Source organism: Corapipo altera, unplaced genomic scaffold, assembly GCF_003945725.1.
Source record: "Corapipo altera isolate COAL_440 unplaced genomic scaffold, ASM394572v1 1, whole genome shotgun sequence".
Classification (NCBI taxonomy): Eukaryota; Metazoa; Chordata; class Aves; order Passeriformes; family Pipridae; genus Corapipo; species Corapipo altera.
In genome coordinates, this window is record NW_020884873.1 from 21,698,750 (window position 1) to 21,724,017 (window position 25,268).

At 35.8% G+C, this 25,268-nt stretch overlaps 1 protein-coding gene across 2 annotated transcripts in view; it reads left to right on the plus strand.

Annotated features, from left to right (window-relative positions):
• The window catches only part of CDK17 (cyclin dependent kinase 17), a 91,775-nt gene that overhangs the window by 62,879 nt on the left and 3,628 nt on the right, over window positions 1-25,268 (plus strand). For both annotated transcript variants that reach the window (XM_027654861.1, XM_027654868.1), the window contains 12 exons: window positions 10,952-11,077; window positions 14,925-14,981; window positions 16,486-16,600; window positions 17,134-17,228; window positions 17,859-17,921; window positions 20,657-20,780; window positions 21,781-21,901; window positions 22,433-22,530; window positions 22,793-22,898; window positions 23,675-23,717; window positions 24,732-24,822; window positions 25,049-25,126. In XM_027654861.1, the coding sequence (XP_027510662.1) occupies window positions 10,952-11,077; window positions 14,925-14,981; window positions 16,486-16,600; window positions 17,134-17,228; window positions 17,859-17,921; window positions 20,657-20,780; window positions 21,781-21,901; window positions 22,433-22,530; window positions 22,793-22,898; window positions 23,675-23,717; window positions 24,732-24,822; window positions 25,049-25,126 (1,117 nt within the window). The remainder of the gene's footprint in view (window positions 1-10,951; window positions 11,078-14,924; window positions 14,982-16,485; window positions 16,601-17,133; window positions 17,229-17,858; window positions 17,922-20,656; window positions 20,781-21,780; window positions 21,902-22,432; window positions 22,531-22,792; window positions 22,899-23,674; window positions 23,718-24,731; window positions 24,823-25,048; window positions 25,127-25,268) is intronic.

Consider the following 25,268-nt stretch of genomic DNA (forward strand, 5'->3'; position numbering starts at 1 on the left):
GCTAAATACAATTAAGACTTTTTTTGATTTTCAGTGGTCACTGTATTATCTCCATTCAGTTATGCTTGGCAGCTGTCTCAACTTTTCTCAAGGTAACACTAGAAAATGTGTTACCATCTTTGTCAACTCCTGCTTTCAAGTTCACAGGAACCTTGATGAATTCAAAGTCCCTCTTCTAAAACCACAACTGTACGTTCTAAATTACTAGTACAGTTTTGATGAAACTGATGGACCTCCTTTTGATCTGTTTGATTAGCAGACTTTAATTTCTTTTGCATAAGAAAACTGTCACTGCAACAAGAAAAATAATTTCAGTTTGGATAACGGAAGATTTTTTAAAGGACAACTGTCTTTGTTTTTTGCCTTTCTGTTAGGAACCTTTGTCATCCTGGTGCTAAAGTTCTTGCATTCCACTTGCAAATGCTTCTTCCTTTAGAAAAGCTACTGCACTAGGCAATACTCTTTCTATAAGGAGGGAATGTATGCTTTTTTGGTTTTGCATTTTCATAACTCGGATTTCCTTTAAAGTTCCATTTAGGAGTAGTCTGATATAACATTGGGTGTGTTCAGCCATCTGTAAAACACATCTCTAGTAATCACTGGAATGCATTGGATGAGAAGTAGTAGGTTGCAGTTTCATACCCTGCACTCCAGCCACACTTCTATCCAGGAAGGTCAGATTTCCCGTTTTCAAGAAGTTGGTTTGTTTTGAATTAGCTAGTTTCTTCATGGGACTTTCCCTTTGGTACTTGAAACTTTGTTGATGGTGTGAATGCTAGTGTTAATAATTAACATTACACAGAATTGTTTTAAAGGTCTAAGTTTGCGTTTTTGCAGTGGCATGCTCTATTTCATTTCTCATGGTATTTTTTCCTTCCTCTCTGCCTCATTCGTCTGGCAAGCTGATAAATTTTTGCTACCTTCTTTCTTTTGGACAGTTTCTCCTATTACTATGTTACAGAAACTGATGAAAACATACAGAAATCTATATTTAAAAATCAGGATGGTGTAGTAGTAGATGAGGCAGAGCTTGCTTTATTAGCTTCTGTTACTGCCCAGCACCTACCACTGAGTCAAACAGCCATCAGACCCTGGATTTCAGCAGGGTTTATGTTGAGGCTAATGCCACAGAGCGATATCTTGATAGGTGATAATTTAACCAAGCAAACAAAATCAGACATGATCTTTTTAGGGTTGTCATTTTTTTTTTCATAGTCTTCCTTATATTCTGTAAGTTCACTTCCTTACAAGCTCTCTGAGATGCAATAAAATAATAACAAAACAAAAGTAAAAGAAAAGACACAGAAGAAGAACTTTTAATTATTTCTGGCATAATCTGTCACAGATTTTCTGTGTATTTATACACTTGATGAAAAGAAGGTTAATGTCTCACATTTGAGTTTCATTTCTCCTTTCTCAGATTTTTCAAAACTGCTTTTATGACACAAGTACTTATTTTGTTTGTTTTTCATTGGTTGTGACTAGAAACTCCTGGACTGCAGTTTCTGAATACTCTGTGCTGAACAGTTTCAGTCTTTCCCTCTAAAACTACTGGGAGATATGAAGTAAATGAAAAAAAACTGCCTGTGATTTTTTTGAAAAAAGAAAGAAAGAGCAGTTTTTATTCAGCCAGTCGTTAGTCTAAGGAGCATATCCATGAAATGAAAATTCTTGCTAAAAGTATTTTGAAAAAGAAAATGTTCAGAATTCATATATTTTACTACTTCCATGAAAAAACCTGTTGACCTGTAATTCTAATTTTGTGCCTTCAGAAATACTAATTGTTGCAAATACTACTGAAAAGATATTTAGCACATTTCATAAGTTTTTCATGGTGCTAAAGTAAATTAAAGCAAAGATAACCTAACTTTAACCTGGTTTCTGTGCTTTTTATTTTTATATTATTTATTTTATATTTTTATTTGGCCATAGCTGCTGTACGTATTGGGATCAATTCTATCCCAAATATAAAAAGCCACTTGATTCCATGCTCCAGATTGATGCTTTCTTAAATTGTGTTGCCTGTCAACAGACTGGCTGAAAACTAGCATGGATTTATGGTATGAGAAGTAGCAGTGATCCTTTGTAGTCTTAAGATTATATTTTCATTATTGCTCCTAACAGAAGAAAAGGTTCTTTGATGACCCTTTCCTCACGTTTACCAGAATAGTAATTGATTAATTGTGATTTAATGTTTTCAGTGAAATAATAACAACAACATTTAAGTATAAAGAAAAAATGTAGTATTCAGATAGAAATCACTCTGCTGAAGGCACTTTATCCATCATAATGAAATTATAGCTGAACCTGTCTGTTGCAGGGGGGAATGATGATTGTTTTATACACATATAAGGAAGACTGGTATAGATAACTCATCCCAGCTGTTAAAATATTCTTTCTGGCTACAGTAATTGAGGCCTGTTTATAAAGGTGTTAAAATAGCATCCTACAAGGATGCTGTAGGTTTCTTTTGATGCATGTGTATACTGGTGGTTTTGATTCAGCATCTCAGAGGTCTACAGAACTGTAACCAAACAACACAGTTCTTCACAAATATGTTCTCTGATTTGAGATTAGTTTTTTTTTCTATTTGCTTTGCCTCTGGCAGTCTTGTTATATGTCATAGTTTCATAGAGGGTCCAGTTGGCTTCAACTGTGCTAACTGTCATTTGACAAAAATGCACTGAAATTTGATAAGGCAACCTTCAGAAAAAACTCCACAAGCTAAAATATTGCAATAAGTACATGCTTACAAGGTTGTATATTAGAATGTTTAAATTCTTACTGGCATAAGCAAGTGTCCTAAAATTAATGTTTGCTTTTTATGTATCATGAAGTAGCACCTAATACACATTTTTAGTTGAAATATGCAAGGCAAGAATAGAGGGAAAGGTTGGTTGTTTTTGGGTTTTTTTCCAGTAAGCATATCATGAGTTTTAACTGCATTGCATAGAGGGTTATATGATGTAGCATCGTAGATGTCATTAAGCATTCTCTAGTGAACAAAAGCACTGTGAGTTAGTAGTGAACAGCTTGTGGTTGCAGCTGACACGTCTCTCTGGTCCTTGCTAAAACTGGTGAGAAGGCTAATTCAGACCAATGCTTACACAAGAGAGCATTTTCATTTGATCTATAGTGGATTGTTTGGCTGTCAGACTGCCTGTATTCTTAGAAGAACAATTCTTTTTTCTTTGTGAGGCTGTAACAAAATCTTACTGATGGAATTTAGCAATATTAACTCTTAAAAGATAAGGTACAGTTTAAGGGAGAGGTGGAGAGCAAGTTGTCTACTGCCTTATAGTAAAGTAACGATTGGTCTGGAAATGTAACTTATCAATGAACTGAAGACCCAAAGCAATAAGGATTGGTATATAGTGATGTAGCTTGACAATATAGTTTGTCATGCACTGACAAAGACAGCTTCCTTCTTGGCTTCTAAGCTTGTATCAGTGGATAATTACTCACTTTGCTTTGAAGGGGTAGTTATCTGATAGTTCACTTTCTTACACCATATCACTGCATCATCACCTTAGAGACCATTCTCCTCCAAACCCATCTGGCCACACATAAGGAAATACTGGGTTTGGAGGTACTCAGCTGTTAGGTTGGCTAAATGAAACATTCAAGTAAGAGTCAACTGTGGCTGATGTTATCGTGGTTTCCCATTCCAGTTTTTCTAACAAGTCATTTGGTATTACAGGATTGCCCTTCTTGTGTTTTATTTGCATCCTACTGCTTCACTGGCAGAGGCACGAATCTTTCTTCTCTTGTTGCAGTTTTGAGTGCAGTGCCATCTGTAGCCCAGTAGATTTGAGAGAGACTTATTGTTGCAGCAAGATAGAAGCAGTCTGCAAAGTGGCACATTTGTTAATGGACAAAAATAAAAGTAGCCTTGTTTTTCTGCTTTTTGTAGTGTTGTAAAAATTGGGTTCAGGAGGACCTTAACAAATCCTTCCCTGGGGCAATTTTCTGGTTATATATTTTATTTTTGATTGTAGTTTTTCTGTTTTGTCAAAAATATTAGTATCTATTGTGTAAATGTGCTATGTAAGTCAAAGACATAGAGACTCGGGTTGTCAGAAGGCAGACTAAAAAGTGTGAATGTTTCAAATTATTTCTTTTTCGAACAGTTTCAACATGTAGAGTTCAAACATTCTCTGTCCTGTGTTAGGTACATCTTTTTTTAACTTTGGTGAAATTTAGTGAAGTATGTAGTGCATCTTGGCCAAAAAAAAAAAAAAGGTGAGTTAAGCATATCCAGAAGTTTTTTGTTATAATATCTGATTTAAAGAGTGTAAAGTTAACAGTTTTCTTTTCACAAATAAAAGTAGGTTTATCCTGTGGAAAAATGTACTTTTTTGACAGGGTCTAAGAGAAGTGAAAATTGATCTGCTGGTCAGGAATGAGACTTTCTGAAAAGTGTCATGCTGTGACACTAAAGAATATTTTATGAGTCAAGTCAGGAAACTGTAAAGGGGAATAGCTGGTAAGTTTTTTTTATGGAGAATGGGAGATGAGAAAAGGATAAGTAGAAAAGAAGTTTGACAGTCAGATGTGAAAAAAAGAATGTGATAACAAAATTCTAGTATTAAAGTCTTAGGAATGGCTTACTGTTGGTGGCAAGTCAAGAAGCTGATATTTGCAATAGTATTTTAGGCCATCCGAAAGAGGACTATAAGTAATTAAATAAAAAAGTGTTAGGAGTTTTGTTTTTTACTTTAAAGTATGTGTGAAAAGCAGGCTAAGTTTGGGGGGTTTGGTCTTGGTTTTTGTTTGTTTGTTCATTTTTAATTTAGAAGACATGTTTGTTTACTCTATAATGTTAAATTCCTCAGCTCACAGGACCTACAGGATTTAAGTTGTGCCCAAGTGTAAGTAGTCAGTGGTAGGCAGAACATGCACATCAAGTTACAGCAACCCAGCTGGGTGCTAGCCAGATGAAAGAAAAGGCTCCACGAACTGTAGCTCTTCTCAGAGCATTTGCTGTAGCTGGCATTAGAAATAGATGGTAAAGACAAGCACGAGTTAGGGTAGTTTATCTCCACAGAAAACAAAGTGATATTAGTGTCACAAGTGCTTACATGTTTATCTGCCATCAAGCAGGTTAGGACAAATGTGATTCTCATTTCAGACAAATTATAAAAATAGATTGCATTTCTCTGCCAGTAATACCCAGTAGTAAAGCAAAACTGAGAATAAGCATTGCATATGAGGATAGAAAATGTGTTTTTAAGTTTTAGAAGGAGGGGGGGAAATGCCAGAAGCATTCTGGTTTCCCTAGCAAATCAAATGGTGCCTGAATATGCTCTCCAGAGTGTAGTCTGGAACTGGATCAAAAAATAGCTCATTAAGTAACATACAGTTAACCTTAGGCATTTCAGCATTTACAGTACCACACTGATATATTTTGTTGCAAGTTGACCCTAAAGATAACTATAAAGGAATTAACTAGAAAATGCTATGAATTGACAAAAGCTTTTTCATATATCTAGACCTCATTTGGAGAAACAAATCTTAAATGACATGCAAGAAAATAATATAATTTTAATTTTTTTAAAGAAAAAATTGTTCTACCTGAAGTACTTTGCTGTCCCTAAAAGCTAAGGTTCCACATTTCAGTAAACCTTTGCTTCTTAAGAGTTATAAAGGAATGTACCCAGATTCCCTCTGCATAGTTGAGGGTCTGTGTACACTACTTACACACCTGTTATGTTTAAGAAAGGATATATAAAATAACATAGAGAGTTTTACTACCTTTAAAAATTAAACAAAAATTTAGAACATTTATAAAGGGATGCAAAATTAGTGTTAAAAATGGACATTTAACTCCGAAGGATTGACTGTCTCAAACTCTTAAGTATCTGAAGTTAAAGAGGATAGGAAAACTCAGTCCTGCTGTTAATTTTACATGCTTCCTTATTCTTTTAACAGCATTGTAGCAAGATCTTCTAACGGCCTGCATTTTTAACAGCATCCTAATAGTTTCAATTATAAAAGCTTTCTTGGTTTTAATTTGTTTTTTTTTTTCTTATGAGAAATGCTAACAGGTCATTGCATTCAGTTGGTCATTGAAATTAGCGTGGACAAAGTCCTTTGTCCAGAAAGTCTCTTTTTCATTGTTTCACGGAATTCTGCAGAGATTTAAGAGAATTAGAAATTCTTAAAAATCACTGTTTCCTACTGTTGCTGACACTGCAGCCTGGTTCACACCAAAACAGCAGCAAGCTGTGGGGTTTGGAAGAGCAGGTTTTGCTGCTAGTAAAGCAGCAATGGCAGGATTCTGGTGGGATGGCTGCATGAGCAGAGTGAGGGAGCGGAGCTGGAGATTGCATCTAACATGCAGCTCTGGGCTTCAAACTCCAAGGGCAGCCTCTCCATAAAGGCTGTTCAGCACTAGCAGGGAAACAGGTCTCCCCTGGGCTTGACAACCAACCCAAACTGGCCGAAGGGCTATTCTGTACCATCTGGCATGGCACTCAGCAATAAAAGCTGGGAGTAGGAGGGAGGAAGGGGGAACATTTGCAGGAATGGGGGAGGAAGGGAGGACATTTGTCTTCCACTTCTTGAGCCACTGCCATGCATACTGAGGCCCAACTTTCTGGGAAACAGATGGACCACCTGCATGCCGATGGGAAGCTGTGAATCAGTTCCTTCTTCCACTCTGCTTGGGCACACAGCTTTTGCTTTCCCTGTCATTCCCTACACCCACAATCTCCTCACCACCCTTCTGTCTTCTCTGCATCTCGCGGGAGCAGGGAGTGGGCAGTCCTCTGGGTGCAGGCTTGACTGTGCACCGGGGTCAGCCCACAGTGGGAGGGTAAGTCTCATGCTGCCATCAGATGACCAGATTGCCCAAGCATCAGCAGACTGCCTGGTCTTGAACTTAAGGCTCAAAATTGGTGTGTGTGTGGTCGGGTTTTTGCTTTTCTTTTAATGTTATCTCAGTTAAATTAACTGGGTTTTTCAAAACTGTGTCAGACTGATGTGATTTCAGTTTCCAGTTTTTCTGTTTAGCCACTAGGAAACGTTATGCTTATTCCTCTTATGCACATCAAGTGAATCTCCTTTCATGTTATCGTATAGCATTTAATTATAATTGCTTGTTTTTCCCAAGAGATGGCTGCTTCAATTATTGCAAAAACTGGGAGGAATTAAGGTGGTACAGAGAAACAAGAAACAATAATTTCCATTTTTCAGATATCTGGGGTTCCAGTCTAAATTACTTTCTTTAATTTTGTCTATTTTAGGCAGTTAGATAAAGGATAATTGTAATACAAAAAAGACTTCTTATTCATGATTCTATGATCTTTCAGATATTGATGTCATAAAAGGCTGGGAGGTAGCAGTCTTAATACATGGTTTTAAAAAAGAAGTCTTGGCTTGGTTGGCATTTCACCACAGCCAAATATGCATGAGTATTGCAAGTAGAATAGTAGTGTAAATCGTTAGGAGGAAAAATCTATAAAGTACCTGCTGCAGTTTTCATAAAATCATTATGTTTTTGTCACAGAAAAGAACCTTTCTTCAATTCAAAGAAGTTAAGGAGAATAGATAGTATTTTGATTTTATTTACAACATGGCAAAGATTCAGGCTTCCAGCCTGAATACTTTTTTTTTTAAGGGGAAAAAAGAATTATTACTGTCATGTATAATCCATTATATTGCATTATATTAGAGAATAAAGGAACAGGAATTATGTAATAGATTTACAAATACCTCCCATTATAATATTTTCTGGTACCCAAAATATTATCTCTATTTTTTTTTATGGTACCTGGGCTTCAAAGTAAGGAATTCTTAAAGAATCTTAGACTTGTTTCCCTTCCTCTCTATCTGAAAAGTTATGTTTACTGATGGCAGGCGCTGTGCACAGTTAATGGCATAATTTTCAAATTGCCATCACAGCCTAAAGGCTACCTTTGTTTCCTTCTTCCTATATACCCATCGACTTTGTATGCTTGGAAACGCTTCTTGGAGGCTGTGGAGCCAGGTTTGAAGCACCACTTTGGCTGCATTAAGAATTAGTGCTGTAAGAGGAGAGAACATGCAGATTGAAAGCTTTGGGATACAATCACCTCGGTATTTCATGAGGCCTTTGAGTTGTGGTCTGTGATTTCAGTGTCCCTATAATCATTCTCCGTTAAAATCCCTAGAAACAGGCTGTGTTAAAATACATATTGTCAAACAAGCACTGTTGACAGTGAGAAGAGAGCACTACATAGCAGATTTCTGTGCCATAAGAGTTAATGGACAGAAGTAGGAGAAAGCTATTTTTCCACATGGTATATAGGATAATGATAATATCTACTGTGTTCAGAAGGTTACGTTGAAAAATTCAGCTCAGTGCTCTTTTCTTCTGCTGTCTTGGTATTTACCAAATTGTTCTTGAGCCATCAGAAAAAGAAAATGAGGATATTTGTCCCAGTGTTGATCTGGGATTACAATAGGAAGGTGGAGCAGAGTGACGCTGCTCCTTCTTCTGTCATCCCTGTCTTGTTCCAGCAGTCTCACGGTTTTACTCTGCAGTGAGATGTCAAAGCTGCTTTCCTTAAGTCAACATGCACGCCTTCCTTTGTGCTCAACTGTTTTGAAGGGCTACCAGAATTTTCTGAAAAATGCAGTAAATTATAGGATGAAATTATTTATTTTTCATGATCTGAAGCCCTCCTCAGTAGGAGAGAGGCATTTCTCTTTTCAGATGACTTTAGCTTCACTGAATTTTAGTTGCTTATTACAAAAATGGCATTTGCATAGCCTGGCAAAAAGAAAGAAAATATTGTAGTGGAAAATGCCAGCTTACTGTAGGGAATACTTCTACCTCCTGTTATGATTAGTTAGTTCCACCACTCTCCCAAACACCACACAGGCAGTTTTACAATTGCCAATGTTTTGAAAAATTTGAAATACTCAAGTTGAAAATGAGTTAAGAAACTTAAACTAGAAGCTGCCAGAACAGAGCCATCCTTTTATTTTCTTTTGATTTAACTTCAAAATGTTGGTCAGAGCTGTCATTCTGTGAACAGCACTTTTTTGTTTAAAGAAAATTTAAAAATTCTGTACCAAATGAGAAATAGACACTTATTTTTTTCAGTTTTGCAAAGAAGCTGATATTGGGCAGCAAAGCAGGAGCTGACAGACTTTGTGCTCTGTACCTAAAGAGGTGTGAGGAGCAAAAGGAGAAAAGGAGGATCATCTGCCAGAATTTGGAGCTTTGCTGGCATCTCTAAAAATTTCTGCCTGTATCCAGTGGCCATAGTGAACAGCATATGTAAATCATTGTGGGGGGATATATTTTAGCACTTCAGTCCTACCTGAGATTCAACTAATTGCCAATATGTATAGATTTTTTTCAAAGTATATATCTTTAACTGATACTTCTCGCTTAGCTTTTGCTCCAGGTTTGTGTGCAGGTCATGCATATTCATGGTTCAAATATGTTCTCATCACTGAAAGCTTAGGAAGTAGTTCACCAGGATCTTGAGTCTTGAAAAGTCTGACGATCCAGTTCTTTTGTCAGCCTAAGCCAATTTGGCTGTCGGCTTCCTGGGCTTGCCCTGCCTCTCTTGCCCTGTGTTCAGGCTATGAGCTTGTGTGACCTTACACTGAACCTGTTTGGAGCACAAAGCTGGCAGGAAGCTTTTGCACTTTGCCTGAGATAGTTTCTTGATGATTTAGCATGCTGAAATAGTTCAAAGCTGCTGCAAAGACATGAGTAGAAGCACATGGTCAAGCCTGAGGGGAACTGAACTGGGATGTAGCTGCCAACATTTTAGCTCAGGATGCCCATCTGGAGGTGATTGGTAAGATAGAAAAGGGTAACTTCCAGAATGCCTTGCTGCCCTCAGGTCAGTATTGATTAAATCTGAGCTCCACCAGCAGAAATCTGGAGTTCCCCTCCTGTGCTGGAGAAAAGTGTGAAAACAGTGGTGCTTCCAGAGGTGTCCTCTTAACTTTAGGGTAGAATCTGTGGGAGTGGATTGTATACTGTGACGTTTTGCATGATTTTCTTTACTTGGATAAGCTACCTTCACCAAAAAACAATTCCTGCTGTTTTGCAAAAATACTTCCCATGTTTTGTGAGTTTGGATATGTTGTCCTTTTATCTCTGTCACGGTGACTGGCCATTTTAAAAGAACATTTGATATTTTGTTTTCTGGCATGTTTGAGATTAAAGCCAAGCTAAAAATAAAAACAGTAAGAATGTGCAGTCACCCCAAAGAAATCTTCTCCCTCCCATTTGCTGAAATGTGAAGTAATTTTGTTTCCCTCTTGTCTTAGAAATAATGCGTGTTGTTGTTGAAAAAATTTACTAGTGAAAAACAGAATCTGGTTTAGGGAAAACTGCTTTTATATAATGGCATTTTCATTTTCTAAAGATCCTATAGTAAAGAGTTTGAAATAGAAAAAATGTAATAATACTTGTTATAGTTGGCTCTAATAATGAAGCAGTTCTGTTTTGTAAGACTGGAAAAACTGGAAATTGAAGGAAGTCTGTGACTTCCAGTAGTCAAGAGAAAGAGAGGGTGATATATTTTGAATCATGGAGATCTCTTGTTATTCTAATGTACTTGCTATAAGAAAACAAATGTATTTACAAGTCTCTGAATTCTCAGTCTCTAGTGTTCAAGGTATGTATAAGTATCCAAGTAAACTCAATACATTTGTCCACAATGTAATTAATTGCATTTTAATATTTCATTCCTCTTGTTAGATTAATGAGTTTACACTCATTTTGTTTGTTTTTTTCTAACGTGTTATCTAAGCAAGTTGAAGTATTGTTAGGAGAGAATATGTTTTTAAAGCAATTTCTGTGAGATTATTTTTAATTGTATAAATCTTTCCGGTTTAAATAGTAACACTGGAAAACCAATAACACTACAAGTGTTAAAAAATGTTTGACAAAATTATGAATTGTATTTGACCCTTCTCTTTTCAACCTTCTTTGCTGCAGGATTTGAACAAGCGCTTGTCCCTGCCCGCTGACATCAGGATACCTGATGTCTATCTTGAAAAGTTGCAGATCAACAGCCCGCCCTTTGATCAACCCATGAGCCGACGTTCTCGTAGAGCATCACTAGTAAGTGTAGTGCATCTGCCTTTCTAAACCAACCTCTCGGGTCTTCAGAATCCATTTACTGCACGTGCTTGTATTCTGTGGGTATGTTTCGGCTTCATTTGCACCTTGGCTTTTATGTCCTGTCAAAATCCAGTTAAGAACTTCATTTCATTTTTCTCATGCGATCTTGGTCCTGTCATTTCTCATTGAAGGTCTTGACCCATGGAAATCAGTGGCTAAACTCAACTCCTGAACTACATACCTAAATCCTTTTGCTTTTTAGAGCAGGGATGATCTGTTTGAGCCAATAGGCCACACAGTCTTAGGTCAGGACTGGGGCCTTCATATGATTTAGTAGGAAGACCCTAAAGCAGCATAATACAGTCCTCCTTACTGTTCTTTTTGTGTTGGATAGCAAATTTTCTTTCTCAGAATTGCTGTTGAGATGATAATGGGTGTTTTGCATTTTTGTTGTTGTTTTTTTAAAGCATATGTGATTTCCTAAAAGAACGAATGAATGGATTCACATACATCTTTTTAGATTATTGAGTTACATTAAAAAATAAATGTTTTTCTTGGAGATGGCAGAATGAGTATTTCTATACTGTAATTAGAGTATAAGTCCTAGAAATGCTGGATACTTGTGCATATGAAATATACACATCCCTGAAATAATACAAAAAGCACCATTATTGCCTTATTTTACAAAAAATTGCTACATTTCAGCCATAATTTGATCTATCGGCTTTCTTAATGTTAATTGAGGTTTTAAAGAGTTGCTAGACTGTTACTGAATTCCTGAGCAAATTCTTTAGTGAGAAATTCTTCACAGAGAAAAACTAAATACATTTTTGAAATGCACATTGATGTTTTCTTGATTTAATACCTTATTTGCTGAAAAATTAGTATCAAAGTACGTGTAGTGAAATAGTTTCATTAACTGTGAAATATCTTTACTCATAATGAATAATGTTTTTAACAAAGCAGTGGTTGAGATTTCATGTATTTTTACCCTGAAAAAAATACAATTTAGTTTGCTAGACTAACGAAGCTCTGATATGCATGCCACCTTTTACAGGAACAATATTAAAAGAAGATTGGAGTAAAGCTCTGGAAGTAATAATAATGTAGCTAGCTGAAATATTTGTGCCAGAATTTTGTAGCTCATTCACCCCTTAGTTACTGATGTAGCATTGAACTGAGGAACAGACTTCCCCAAACCTATCTTCAGATACTGGCGAAATACCTGTTCAGTAGAACCTTTACAGTGGAGTCCACTATTTGGGGGCTGGGGGAATTTTCCTGTATGTTGAAGTCTCCTTACTCATTTAACATTGAGCCCTGAAGTTCTCTGTACCTTCTGGAAGACTGACAGAAAAACAGTGCCCTCTAATGAATATGGTTTGTGTGTGGAATCAGCATGCTGTCATAACGTTGTTTCATTTCACCTTTTAAAAATGCCTTCATTTTTAATGGGCTTAAAAGTCCAAAATGAAACCCGCCAGCAGTGTTGTGGAATGCAGGCATGCATTTGCTGCATTGTCCTTTCATGATTTCAAACTAAGCTTTAAAAAGGAGAAATTCAAGGCCTCATTATTCCAAAATTGTCATTGAAAGCCTGGTAGCAGACTATTAATTACAATATATGAGTACTATGCTCTGTTTCAAAGGCATGTTTCTTTTCAAGGCTTAATAGGAATCAAAGGAAAAAGGCTATAAAAAGTACCAAGTGAGGACTTGTTATACTTTAGGTCTGGATTTTGTACATACATGTACAGTATTGCATGCACAGTGGCATAGGTGTAACTTCTGCACCAGTTGTTAGAAGTCAAAGACCAAAAATGCAGTGCTTCAGTGTTTCTGTGTAAGTCAAGGTAGATGCATATTGCAGAAAAAAAATGAAATAGTTCAGAAATTATTTTGAAGGAAAAATGAAATTGATCTTAGTTTGAGGAATGTAAAAATTAGTTTTTCTTAGGAGTAATAAGCAACCAAAATGTGATCAAAAATTTAAACACATAAAAAAGCAGGTCTTGGAGAATATCTGTCTTCTGTATGTAGGAAATATTTTATGGTTTTATTGTAAAAAAAAAGATAATGAATTTATTTAGTCTTGACGAAATCATCAACGTTTCTTAGTAATTAGGCTTTTTAAATTGTGTTCCAGACTGTCTGGCAATAATAAGACTAAGGGCTATGAGTTCTCCTTTAGTTTCTCCTATAAACCAAGCAGCCTATCTTTTTCATTCTAATAACATCTAATACTCACTTCAAGATATGTTTGTTTAAGTAGGTCAAAATGCACTTTGGAAACGTAATATTTATTTTGCTGACATTGTACCTGTATAAGTGGTATGTTTAAAATCTCACTGGAGCTATAATCCCTAAGGCTTGCCAGATATCAACTTTGCTTGTATTTTGAGATAAACAGCTTGTCTTTGACAAGCTCCTAAATATGTGTGATGCTAAAGTAAGTATCACTGCTTAGGCAGTTCTAAAACATTTCATTTCTAGCAATAATATAATAAAGCAGAATTACTCTTAATGCTGTGTTGGCATAATTATATGCCCTTTTTTTCTCTTAGATATATCAAATTTGTTTACAGACAAGATCTTATACTTACTTCAGATGTATTTTCTTCCATATGTTCTGAAAATTAAGTATTAATCAAACTTTTCTTACCTTCATATTGTATTGTTGTCAAATCTGAATACAGTCATCAGTATTTATGTTACACTGTGTTACCATGAAATAATATAAAACTTTAATATCCATCAGATTTTTAGGAGCAAATCAGTGTGTTCCGATGCATGTACCTGGGCGCTAAAGCCAGTCCAAGATCAAAGGATTGTTCCTTGGAAATAAATAGCCAGTGGAGAACTATGTTTGGAAATGAAAGGTGATGCTAGGGGAGAAAACCTGGCTTTTTTGTGTTAGTGTGTGTCCAGTAAAGCATAATCCCATGAAACCTATGAATTTTGGGTTTTGACAGGATACAGGCTATATGCATGTTGTAAATTGGTTTAAAAATTTACATGCTTACATGTTTACTTTCAGCATTCTTTACACTGCAAGAACAATAGAAGGCTTTGGTGTAGTTGACTGTGGTCTTATGTGAAAATAACTATTAGAGACAACCATTTTAAATATGAGAGTAGCAGTGAATTCGAACAGGAAAAGAGCAATGATCTTACAGCCTTTGGAAATAAAGGTGTTATGTAGGCAGGCAAAGCCTTCTGGCTTGCATTGAAGAGCTAAGCTGGTGACAAAAAAAGAGAAGGTGAATAGGTCCAAGTAAAATACACAAAGATGTGGAGTTATGAGGTAAGAAATGTAAATTGTTGAGACAGAGCTGAAGCTTGTGGAGGAATTATGTTGAGGGATTTTCTTAGCGAAGTTTTAGTCCGAAAAGCATTGAGAGTCAGAATGGGAGAGGAATCTTGGAGGTGGGATCTTGAACATAGCAAATAAATTTACTTTGAAAGAAGCAGCAACATATGGTTATGCTGAGCAAGAGAAAGAATGAACTGGTTCAAGGTGACTTCTGTGCTTTGAGCTATAACAACCTCATTAGTAGTAATCGGATCAGAAGAGTGGAGAAGACCTGAGTAGGAGTTAGGTTAAAGTGAGGGTTTGGTCTAAGTGTAACTCAGTACATAGTCCTTCCAGGATACACAGGAGACTGGCCAACAAGCTGAGCATTAGATGCATTTATATCATAACATGCTAAATTTTTTTTAAAATAACAGAGTTATGTGGTGTTTACTATCAGGTAATTTTCTGATGTGACATTTGGCTTGCTCGTTAAATGACGTATAAATGAAGTGTTCGGTTTTAGTCATGAATTTTCCATTTATTTCATTGCAGTCAGAAATTGGATTTGGAAAAATGGAAACCTATATCAAGTTAGAAAAGCTTGGAGAGGTATGTATAGCTTTCTTTTGGAACGATCACTGCTTCAATGACAATGTCTTATATAAAATTTTGCATAAGTGTTAACTGAAATTCTCCATATCCCTCAAAATAGCAGTTGAATTTATCTTTTCTGTAAACTAAACATATTCAACACGTATAATAATTTCACAACCACACGAATGTTCTGTGCATATATAATAAGCAAAAAAAAAGAAAAAAAACCCCAGGAAAACTGTCGTAGAGCTGAAGAAGAACAAGACAGCATTGGCCAATGAGCTGAGACCTTCTTACATAGGCTGGCTTTTTGTAGTATAGACAAAATTATTCTGTTGATAATAAAAGTAAAGATAATAAAAGTCTGGTGTCCTCCTACCAGGAGTTAGGGAACACTCATGATGGACTAGAGGCCAGTGCTTGCAAGGAGCAGGCAGTAGCTATGTCCAGAAGCTGGTAAAGAAGCCTGCATGCCTGAGCTGGGCAGCCAGCCAGGTACTACCAAGTGAAGTATGGAACACTTTGATTTTGCCTTTCCATCTGGGAGGGCAGCAGGCTTTCCACCTCCACTCAGCCTCTGACTTCCAGAGAAATAGCAGGTGGGTCACCAAGTGTCAGTCCTGTACCGACGGAATCAGAAATGGACAAGGAGCACAGGAAAGGGGCGCACTGAACATTGCAGAAGGAGGCAGGGTTGGTCAACATCTCTGCTGTGAATGTTGCAGTCCTCCATTTGCAACATTTTAATTTCCAAACGCATTTATTTTCTTATTTTACCTCTAGTACTTGTTAGATGGATCACTAGACATGACATAACAATGCCCCTCTCTAGAGGAATGTTAATTTAATAGCAATCAAGTGATAGTTGTGGGTGTACATAGTCTCACTTGCTTAAAAAATATAGTGAACAGCACCAGTTTTGTAGAATCACAGAATTGTTTAGGTTGGAAAAGACCTTTTAAGATCATCGAGTCCAACTTTTACCCAGGACTGCCAAGTCCACCACTAAACCAGGTCCCTGAATCTTTTATCTGTCGTCTACACATCTTTTAAATACCTCCAGGGGCAGTGACTCAGCCACTCCCCTGGGCAGCCTGTTCCAATATGTTTTCATTAACGCTGTGGAAGAGTATGTCTGCAGCATAGTGTAGAGATACCCAAGCTAGGTATCAGTAGTCTAACAGAGACTTTCAGGTGTGTAAATGATCCCAGCAGTGAACTTCGTAAACTTAATGCTACCTGATCTGACTTCTTTGGTAGCTCTGTGGTATACAGATTTCCATGTAATTTCCGGAGCTGTTAAGCGTACACACCCCATGTGTCTTCTGTGAGTTTGGTCCTGTGCTTGAAAAATACTTCTGTACTTTTACATAATATCAAAAGAACATAATGTAAAAACTATTCATATCCAAAATGAAACCTCTTAGAACCTCAGACCAGAAGTTTATATTGTTTTATTTAACTAAAGTTTCAATGAAGGAACAGCTTGTAAAAGTTTCCTTCTTTTTCCATTTTATAGGGTACTTATGCAACAGTTTATAAGGGGAGAAGTAAACTGACAGAGAACCTGGTAGCTCTGAAAGAAATACGCCTGGAACATGAAGAAGGAGCACCGTGCACAGCCATAAGAGAAGGTGGTAACTTTTTCTTTAATTCTTGGAATTTCAGATAGTTCTGGATTTGTTTTTTGACCAAAGAACCATCAGTACTTGGAAATACATAGACTACATGGGAGATTAGTGAAATTGATATTAGTATAGATCAGGAAAATTTTAGTGCAAACATATTTAAAGGTTGTGTTTCAGATTTATTTGCTTTATGGGGAATGATTGTGATCTCAAATGCAGTGTTATAAACGGATGATTTGATACTGAATTAGACTACTATTCGTGAGTAACTTCCAAGGACTCAGAATACATTTTTATCAAGTGACATCGGTCTGAAACGTATAATTTGTTAAATACTTACAGTTTATTACTCAAGTGTATGTTTGATGCTTTGATTAAATACCTTTCTTATTAACTTAATCTATGAGAGTATTATGTTCCTAAAAATAGCTTTTTAAGTAAAAAAAATCAAATAGCCTATATGTATGAACTTTTTAGAAATGCACTTAATGCTTGTGTGTTTTGCACTTATTTTTTTTACTTACTATTCTCTTTTGCAGTGTCATTATTAAAAGATCTGAAGCATGCAAATATTGTTACATTACATGATATTGTGCACACAGACAAGTCTTTGACTCTTGTTTTCGAATACCTGGTAAGTGCTTAAACAATTAGTGAGCTTTACATTCACTTTATTATTTCTAAGAAATGGAAACATAGTGAAATTCTGTACTCTTTTTAAAAATACTGGGACTATTCTAATTTACTCCTGCATCTACAATCATTCAACTGAAAATGAAGAAAGTGTATTCAGTTCTTGAATTGCTGTAAATTAGTAAACGCTGCTGTGATCATTTCAGAGTTTCATTAACAGCAGGTAGTTGTGGTCTACCTGAGCAAATGGCCTACTTGTCCAAAATCATTAACTGTAGAAAAGGGTAATCACACTACTGTTCCTATGATATTTTTCTCTTATGATGCATTCACTTCCAGAGTAATTGGAGAATATACCAGTTTTATAAAATACTGTGCCACACACGGATGGAGGAGAAGGCAGTAGCAAATAATGTTGCCTGAGCTGATGCAGCTTGCTGAAAAACATGGGTATTTATATCCTGTGGAAAGCCAGAATTTTCTGTGCCCAGGCGTTTGGGTTTTCTATCATTGAATATCTTTTGCAGAAAACTCATTTTTCTGATGTATTATTTTAGCTCTACCAACAAATAATATTCATGCAATCTATTGTCCATAATTTGACTGAACAACAATGATGGTGTTTTGATAGGACAAGGATCTGAAGCAGTACATGGATGACTGTGGTAACATCATGAGTATGCACAATGTAAAGGTGAGTGTTTTTAGTGACAGTAACTACCTTCAGCTTTGTCCTAAGAATCTCAGAGAATTTAATAATCGGGAGCTATATGGTTTAGTCTTTTTGAAAACAAAATAAAGAAACAACTTTCCTTTTGACCTTTTGGCCTACATTTGACATCAAATGGAGTCTTTATGATTTTGATGGGGTTTAAGTGTTTAAAACATTGAAAAGAGATTATGTAACTTCATGTATTTTCATTCTCTTTGAAGTTGTATATCTAAAATTTAAAAATTCCTAAAAAATAATACACTCATAACTCTTTTGGGTTCTTCTTGTCCTGCCATTGTTTTATACTCATTTATTAAGGCTGTAGTTTGATACATCCTCAAATAAAATTTATATATGTGCACTATATACATGCATACTATATATATGCATACTGTATACACAGAAAAATGTAGCTTTGATCATGAATGTGGTTTTGGGTGCCACTACCTACCACACAAATAAGAAATTAAAAATATATGTTTAAGAATGAGTTATGTTCATCTTTCCATTAGTAAGAAAATGGAAGTAATTTTCTTTAAGGCTTAATTGCCTGTTTCTTTTAATTATGGCTGTGGCCTGGTTGAGTGACTAAGTTTTGAATCTGGCCTGCTGAAAATGACTCAAGTGTTACCTCTCTCATAACAAGCAGGTTTTGATTTGGAAAACTGGAATAACTCTTTATGTTCATTAATACTTATGGCTTTATAAACAAGGTTCCAAACAGAGGTCAGTGCTATCTTGAAATGAGTGAATTGAGTTGGCATTCAGTCTAGATACTGGTTGCTGTTTGGTTAGCTTTCTGTTTTATTCTGTTGTCACATTACAAGAACTATCTCTGTGGAAAGACTTCTGCCCTTAACCTACTCTGTTGCTTCCTTTGAGAGTCTGCAAAAAGAAATTCTTTAATTTGTTTCTACTTTGGAGAGAAAACAAAAAAACATAATTACATTTGTGTTTGTAATTATCTACAAATTAATAAGTAAAGCTTTAAGCTTAAAAACTGTAAGGGAAAGCTGTAAGTGGGAACCTGACTCCTATAATAAGTGCAGTTAAAGAACAAGCAGAATCTGGTTGTGGTAATCCAAGCTAAGCAGAGGAACTGTTTTTCCTTGTTTGCCTATGGTTTAAGCTGTGCTTGAAGAGCAGATTTATATGGTCACTACCTTTGACACTGGTAAAACAGAACAGTTTCTTAACTGTGGTAGCTGTAGGTGCTCACCTTGCAATAGCTGTGGGGGTTCAAGTCATCATTAACATTTGAGAGATCTCCCTGTCATCACTCCCCTCAAATTCCTCAGCTGATTTTAATTTTTTTGTGTTTTGACAACATGAAGATGTGTGTGATCTCTGCAAGTATTAGTTTCAACGAAAATTTTGAGCTAATACATGGCATCCTGTGCATTTCCAAAAGAATCCCTGCCAAGGGTGGTGAAGATGCACAATTTACGTAGAATAACCTACTTTTCATTCTTGACTAATCCTTGCAGTCCCAGTGTACACTAAAGATTTCCATAGCAGTCCTGCTAATATAGCTTGGGACTGGCTACCCCTGTAACAGTATGGACATGAGTAGATTGAACAAAACTTGTTGCTCCTCATTCTGCTCTTATAAAAAAAGGAAACAAAGAAAGAAATCAGTCCCAATTCCTGTTTTTTGAGAACAGGTAAATCCCACGTCCGTAGACTGAGAACAGATGGATATAACTACACCTGCTGTGTATTTGCCCAGTTTACGAAAAAGAATTTGGTGGTGTCACTTGGTACAAAAATAAACTGATGTGTTTGAAAATGGTTATATAAAAACATTCTAGTGTTTTCCCTCAAAGGTCCTGTTCTCCCTCAAAGGTCCTGTTCCATGATGAATTTGTCACATTGGTAAACATTGCTTTCGGTACTGCTCTATGTTTTGTCATTGTATATTTGATCACCTACGCTGACTGAGGGCCATTGTGTGGTAAATACCAGCAGTGGCTACCCAGAAGTTTTTCATGGTCAAGATCAGACCCTTTATACATAGAGAAACTGCAGAATAGTTCTTAATGCAGTGATATAGTAAACTTGTTTGGCTGCCAAACCTTTCTTCACCCCTTACTACTTTAATATCTATGTATGTGCAGCATTAATATGCATAGCTGGAGCTGCTTGCTCGGCTTGCAAAGGACTTAAATAAGCCTGTGTGTGTCAAGGTGAGGGGATGAATGTAAATGCCAGAGGCAGTTGGGCTGTTTTAGTAATCCTTATTTCCCCATCTCTCTGTGAGCTTGTGAATCTAAGTGTATTTTTCCAGTAGCATGCCAAAGCATTCTTTACATAGTTTAGCACAGTTGGATAGAAAGGATGCTGTGCTGCATTTTCAGAAGAGATTCTATGGCAGAAGGGAACTTGAGTATATAGTCAGAGACAGTTACCTTTAAAAACATCAGTGTGTGGAAGAGCAGTAGTAAATGCTTACTTTAAAAATAAACAGGCCTGTGGTTCTCTTCAGTTAAACAGAACAAATTGGAGTGCATTAGCATAAAAGGATTTTAAATCTCTGAACAATAATGAAGATGTTCAGAATGTGTTCATATGGAAAAGTAACTCACTTTTTGAGAAGTGTTTTTGTCCTGCTTACAATACAGAGACTTAACTCTCCAGTACCCAGAAGGGCTGTTACAGTTGTGTAATCTGTAGACTAACATTCTTTGTCTAATTTATCTAAATGTTCTCTTTTGTAGCTATTTTTATATCAGATTCTTCGTGGTTTGGCATACTGTCATAGGAGAAAGGTGTTACATCGAGATTTGAAACCTCAAAATCTACTCATTAATGAGAAAGGAGAACTGAAGCTTGCAGACTTTGGTATGGCCTGAAATTATTCTGTAATAGATATTTTTATCTCTCAGCAAAACAAACACTTTTTTCCTTATGAAGGAGAAATGAGTACATTGGGTCTGTAGGGAATTTGGGTGTTCTCAAAGGGAAAATGAAAGTCAGTCTTTTACAGGGTATCAGTAATCAAAGATACCTGTATGGATAATACCATCACTTGAGTTGTGGTTTGAAAGTAGTCTTAACAGCTTCCTTTGAAATTGTTACTTAGTCAAATCTTTAAGGTGGAGCTCAAGTTGCTTCTCCTAACCCTCCACAGTCACTCTAAAGCAGGGTAACCGTGACATGAGGTGAGAAAGAAAGGGTCATATGCTAAATTGTCAGGTGTTGCTCCATCACTTGATACACCAGTTCCTTTGGGATTTACAGTAGGTGGGGCATGCACCTTTTCCTGTTACCTTCCGTGTCTGGAAGATCCTTCAAAAGTTATGATGCCACTGGTTGTTCCCCTTGTGTGTGAATGAAAGTTGCTCAAAAGATTGCATCTAACATGATAGACCTGAATTTTATTGAAGATATTACTGACAAATTGAAATGTTAGGATGGAAGAACCCTGATGATCCAACACTGATTTGGTCTGTTTCCACTGTTTCATTATTCGTTTGTTGCCTTTTGCTTTTTGCAATGTTATTTTCAAACAGAAATAGAGGCAGCAGGGTTTTTGCAGTGGGGAGGTGTCATACTGATCTAGTGCTTTGTTGATTTAATGAAATGTATAGGATTAGCCCAGAATTTGATCTGTTTACTGATCTTCTGTGCTTAAAAATGCTGACCGTGAGATTGCCGTAAATACCAAAAGACAAATCACAAGTTGTAGAAATGTATTTATTAGGGCCTTTAAATGAGCATTAAGGGAAGGTATTTAGCAAGTATAATAAGGTTTATTTAGTTCTTAAAAATATTTTGTCAATTTCATGCAAAAAGGATTTCAGCAAGCTGCATATGACTCTTCATTTCCCTATTTATCAAGGATTGGCAAGAGCGAAGTCTGTTCCTACGAAGACCTATTCCAATGAAGTTGTCACATTATGGTACAGACCACCTGATGTTCTCCTCGGATCTTCAGAGTATTCAACTCAAATTGACATGTGGTTTGTATAGCTTTGTCTAATTTAAAGTTTTGTTCTGAGTGAAGTTGAAAAAATGTTAACTCTGCTGTTATATCGTAACATTCAAATACTCATATACTCAAATCCTTTGAATTTTTGTAGGCTACAACTGAGTTAGATGCTTAGAGAAAAAACTGGTAGACTGGGAAGGCGCTACTGTTCCTCTCTGAAAATGCAGAGTACCTTTTTATTGCTTGGAGTAAGCAAGCATTAGGCCCACAGTTTTAGGGGGAAAAACAAACCTTATTCTCCTAATGACATGATAATGTGGTATTTTACTGTGAACTTTAATACAGTTGATTAACTTGACATCTGAAGGAAGGGGATATAATATAGCTATGACACAGGTTTTGTTCAGTCTTTGACAACTCTTTTGTTGCTACACATCTTTCTAAACAGTATTTTTAACAACTAATTTAATAATTTGTTGTAATTGAAGAGAAATTGCAGAAGTCTTTAAGAGCTGAAATTTTAGGATTATTTCTGCTTTATCTTTTTCCTGTTTTTATAAAGGGGTGTCGGATGCATATTTTTTGAAATGGCATCAGGAAGGCCTCTTTTTCCTGGTTCGACTGTTGAAGATGAACTGCACTTAATTTTCAGACTTCTTGGTAAATGAATACTTTTAGCAGTAATGTTGATGCTTTATGTTTGTATGACAACTGTAGATCTTTATAAACAATGATATTTTATATCGCATTGTAATCAAGGTGATGGAAAATTATTCAGCTGAGTGTACAGCTGAATTTGCAGAATATAGACTTACTGAATGATTTTTTTTCTTTTTTAAATTACAAGATAAATGCTTATTCATGTCAAAGTTGTTTGTTCATTTACATTTTAAGCTGAATTTGTTGCTGCTTTTAAATGCAGGAACTCCGTGTCAAGAAACATGGCCAGGCATTTCCTCCAGTGATGAATTTAGAAACTACAACTTTCCTAAGTATAAACCACAACCTCTCATCAACCATGCACCAAGGTACTTTGTGTTTTATTAATAGAAACTATGTGTCCCTGTGGCTTTGCATATTCGTAAATGGGAACATATTTCCAAGTACAGTCTGCTACTGAATTCTGTAAAACTGCACATCAGTTGTGTTATTGTGGGCAGATGCTAATGTAAAGCAGAATCCTGGTACTATGTGATTACTTTGTCTAATTTCATTCTAGGAACCACAGCTCCTTAATGACCTATAGAACTATAAACTCCAATTAATAATGTCTTTATAGTAGGAGTATTCACACAGCATTTCCTAAATAACCCAGATTCTCTTCTGGTTATATTATTATGGTCCAGGCCATTTGTTTAAATAGCCAGATTTCCTTGGGCAGTTTCTTGAAATAATGTTAAAACTATAATGAGGGAGTTGAAGGATCTGTACAGTTAATATAAATAAACTTTATAATATAGACTACAGCATTTTTTGTTGATGTTGTTTCCTAGTAAGTGAGTAGTATTAAGCTTTAAAAAATAATAAAAAAATTTCAAATAAATAATACGGGTCAACCTAGTAAATCACAATTCAAACTCAGGATTTGTCTATCCCCAGTGTTTTCCAAATAGTCTTGTTCTGACATACTGGTACTCATAAGTACACAGTTTAACATACGTAAATGTTGTGTAGGTGAAAACATTTCTATGTTTCAATTTAATTTTCAGGTTTGTTATAATTTAATTGTTAGTTCCTCAGTGTTTTACTTTTGTAAATATAGTTCAATAACTGTGTTAATTTTTAAAAATATTTTTATTTTTAGGCTAGACACGGAAGGAATTGAATTGATAGCGAAGTTCCTTCAAGTAAGATGTGTTTTGTGGCTTTACTTTATAAAAGTGCAAGTTTAGAGTTTTAATATATTACTTGCAAAATGTATTAGAAGCGATAGTATCTGGTAGATCTGTCTGAAAGAGAAATGTGTAGGTGAGTCTGTAGTGAATGATGTGAGAAGAATGAGTTTTGGGAAGCCAGTGTACTGTGAGAATTAAAAAACTGATGTTTACCTTTTTTTTCCCTCATAACTGATTTCTTCTCATACTACTGCTTGTAAGAATAGAATTTTCTGTGTTAGCAATACCCTGAAAAAACTAAACCTCTTGTGAAATACACCATTAAACCAGAACTTTTAAGTACAAATGCTATATTTCCATAGCGATGAACTGAGTCAGTACTAAAGAAGGAGTTACTAAGGTGTAACTCTTCTATTTGCAAACTGCATTCAAAAGGTGAAGTACGTGTGCTTAATCTTTTAATCTGTATTAAAAATGAGCCAGAACAAGATAGAAGGCCAGCTCCTAAGTCTTTGAGTACATGCAGCACTGTGACTTCACAATGCTAAAAATTCTTGTTACCTAAGGTGGAGCGCACTTACTCTGCTTTTGCAGCTTGTGATTTAAATTCTACAACAGGTCTTCTTCTATTTACACATTGTTTTAGAACAGTACTTGCAGTCCAAACCAGAACTTCGTTCAGGATTTGTATACATCATTTTAAGTGTCTGCATCATTGTCCAGAATTGCATGTATGCCAAGCAGGAGACATCTAAGCATTGTAACATCGATACATAAAGTATATTTTTGACTTGCATCCATTTACAAAAGTTATTTTGACTGTGTTAGCAGTCTTGTTGGCACTACTGATTCAGATAACATCTTAGATTTTTGTGCATGCAATATAAGTAATGAAAATGAATTTGTCCTAGTACATTATGGGAAATACTGAGCAAATAGAACTCTGTTTTTCCCTTTGATGAAATCACTCGATGCAAAGAGATTTTAAATTGAAACCAACACGCTTGTGTGCTTTTATATTAATAGTATGAATCAAAGAAGAGAATTTCAGCAGAAGAGGCCATGAAACACGCATACTTCAGAAGTCTTGGAACAAGAATACACACTCTGCCTGAAAGTAAGACAAGTAGTAAAGTAGCAGAGTATTGTTAAGATAGTACATTAAAGCTAAGTATGTTGCATAAGGAAAAATTCTAATCTATTAAAGAAGTCCGATATATATTGACTTAAATATTTGTTAATAGGAAACTTTTTTATTCTGAACTATGTAATTAAGAATATAATTTTGTTTATTAAAACATAGTTGTGTTTGGATGTGAATGAATTTCTTTGTTACATTCCAGGTGTTTCAATATTCAGTCTAAAAGAGATTCAATTGCAAAAAGACCCTGGCTTTCGAAATTCCACTTACCCAGAGACAGGTATGGAAAGCTTGATTTTTTTCATGTATCTGCTAAAAGAATGCTGTGCCAAAGGCATTTGTAATTGAAAAACATTTTGTTAAATTAGTTTGTATGAATGTACTCAAATATCAAGAATGATTTGCTGAGATTCCTGTAGAGA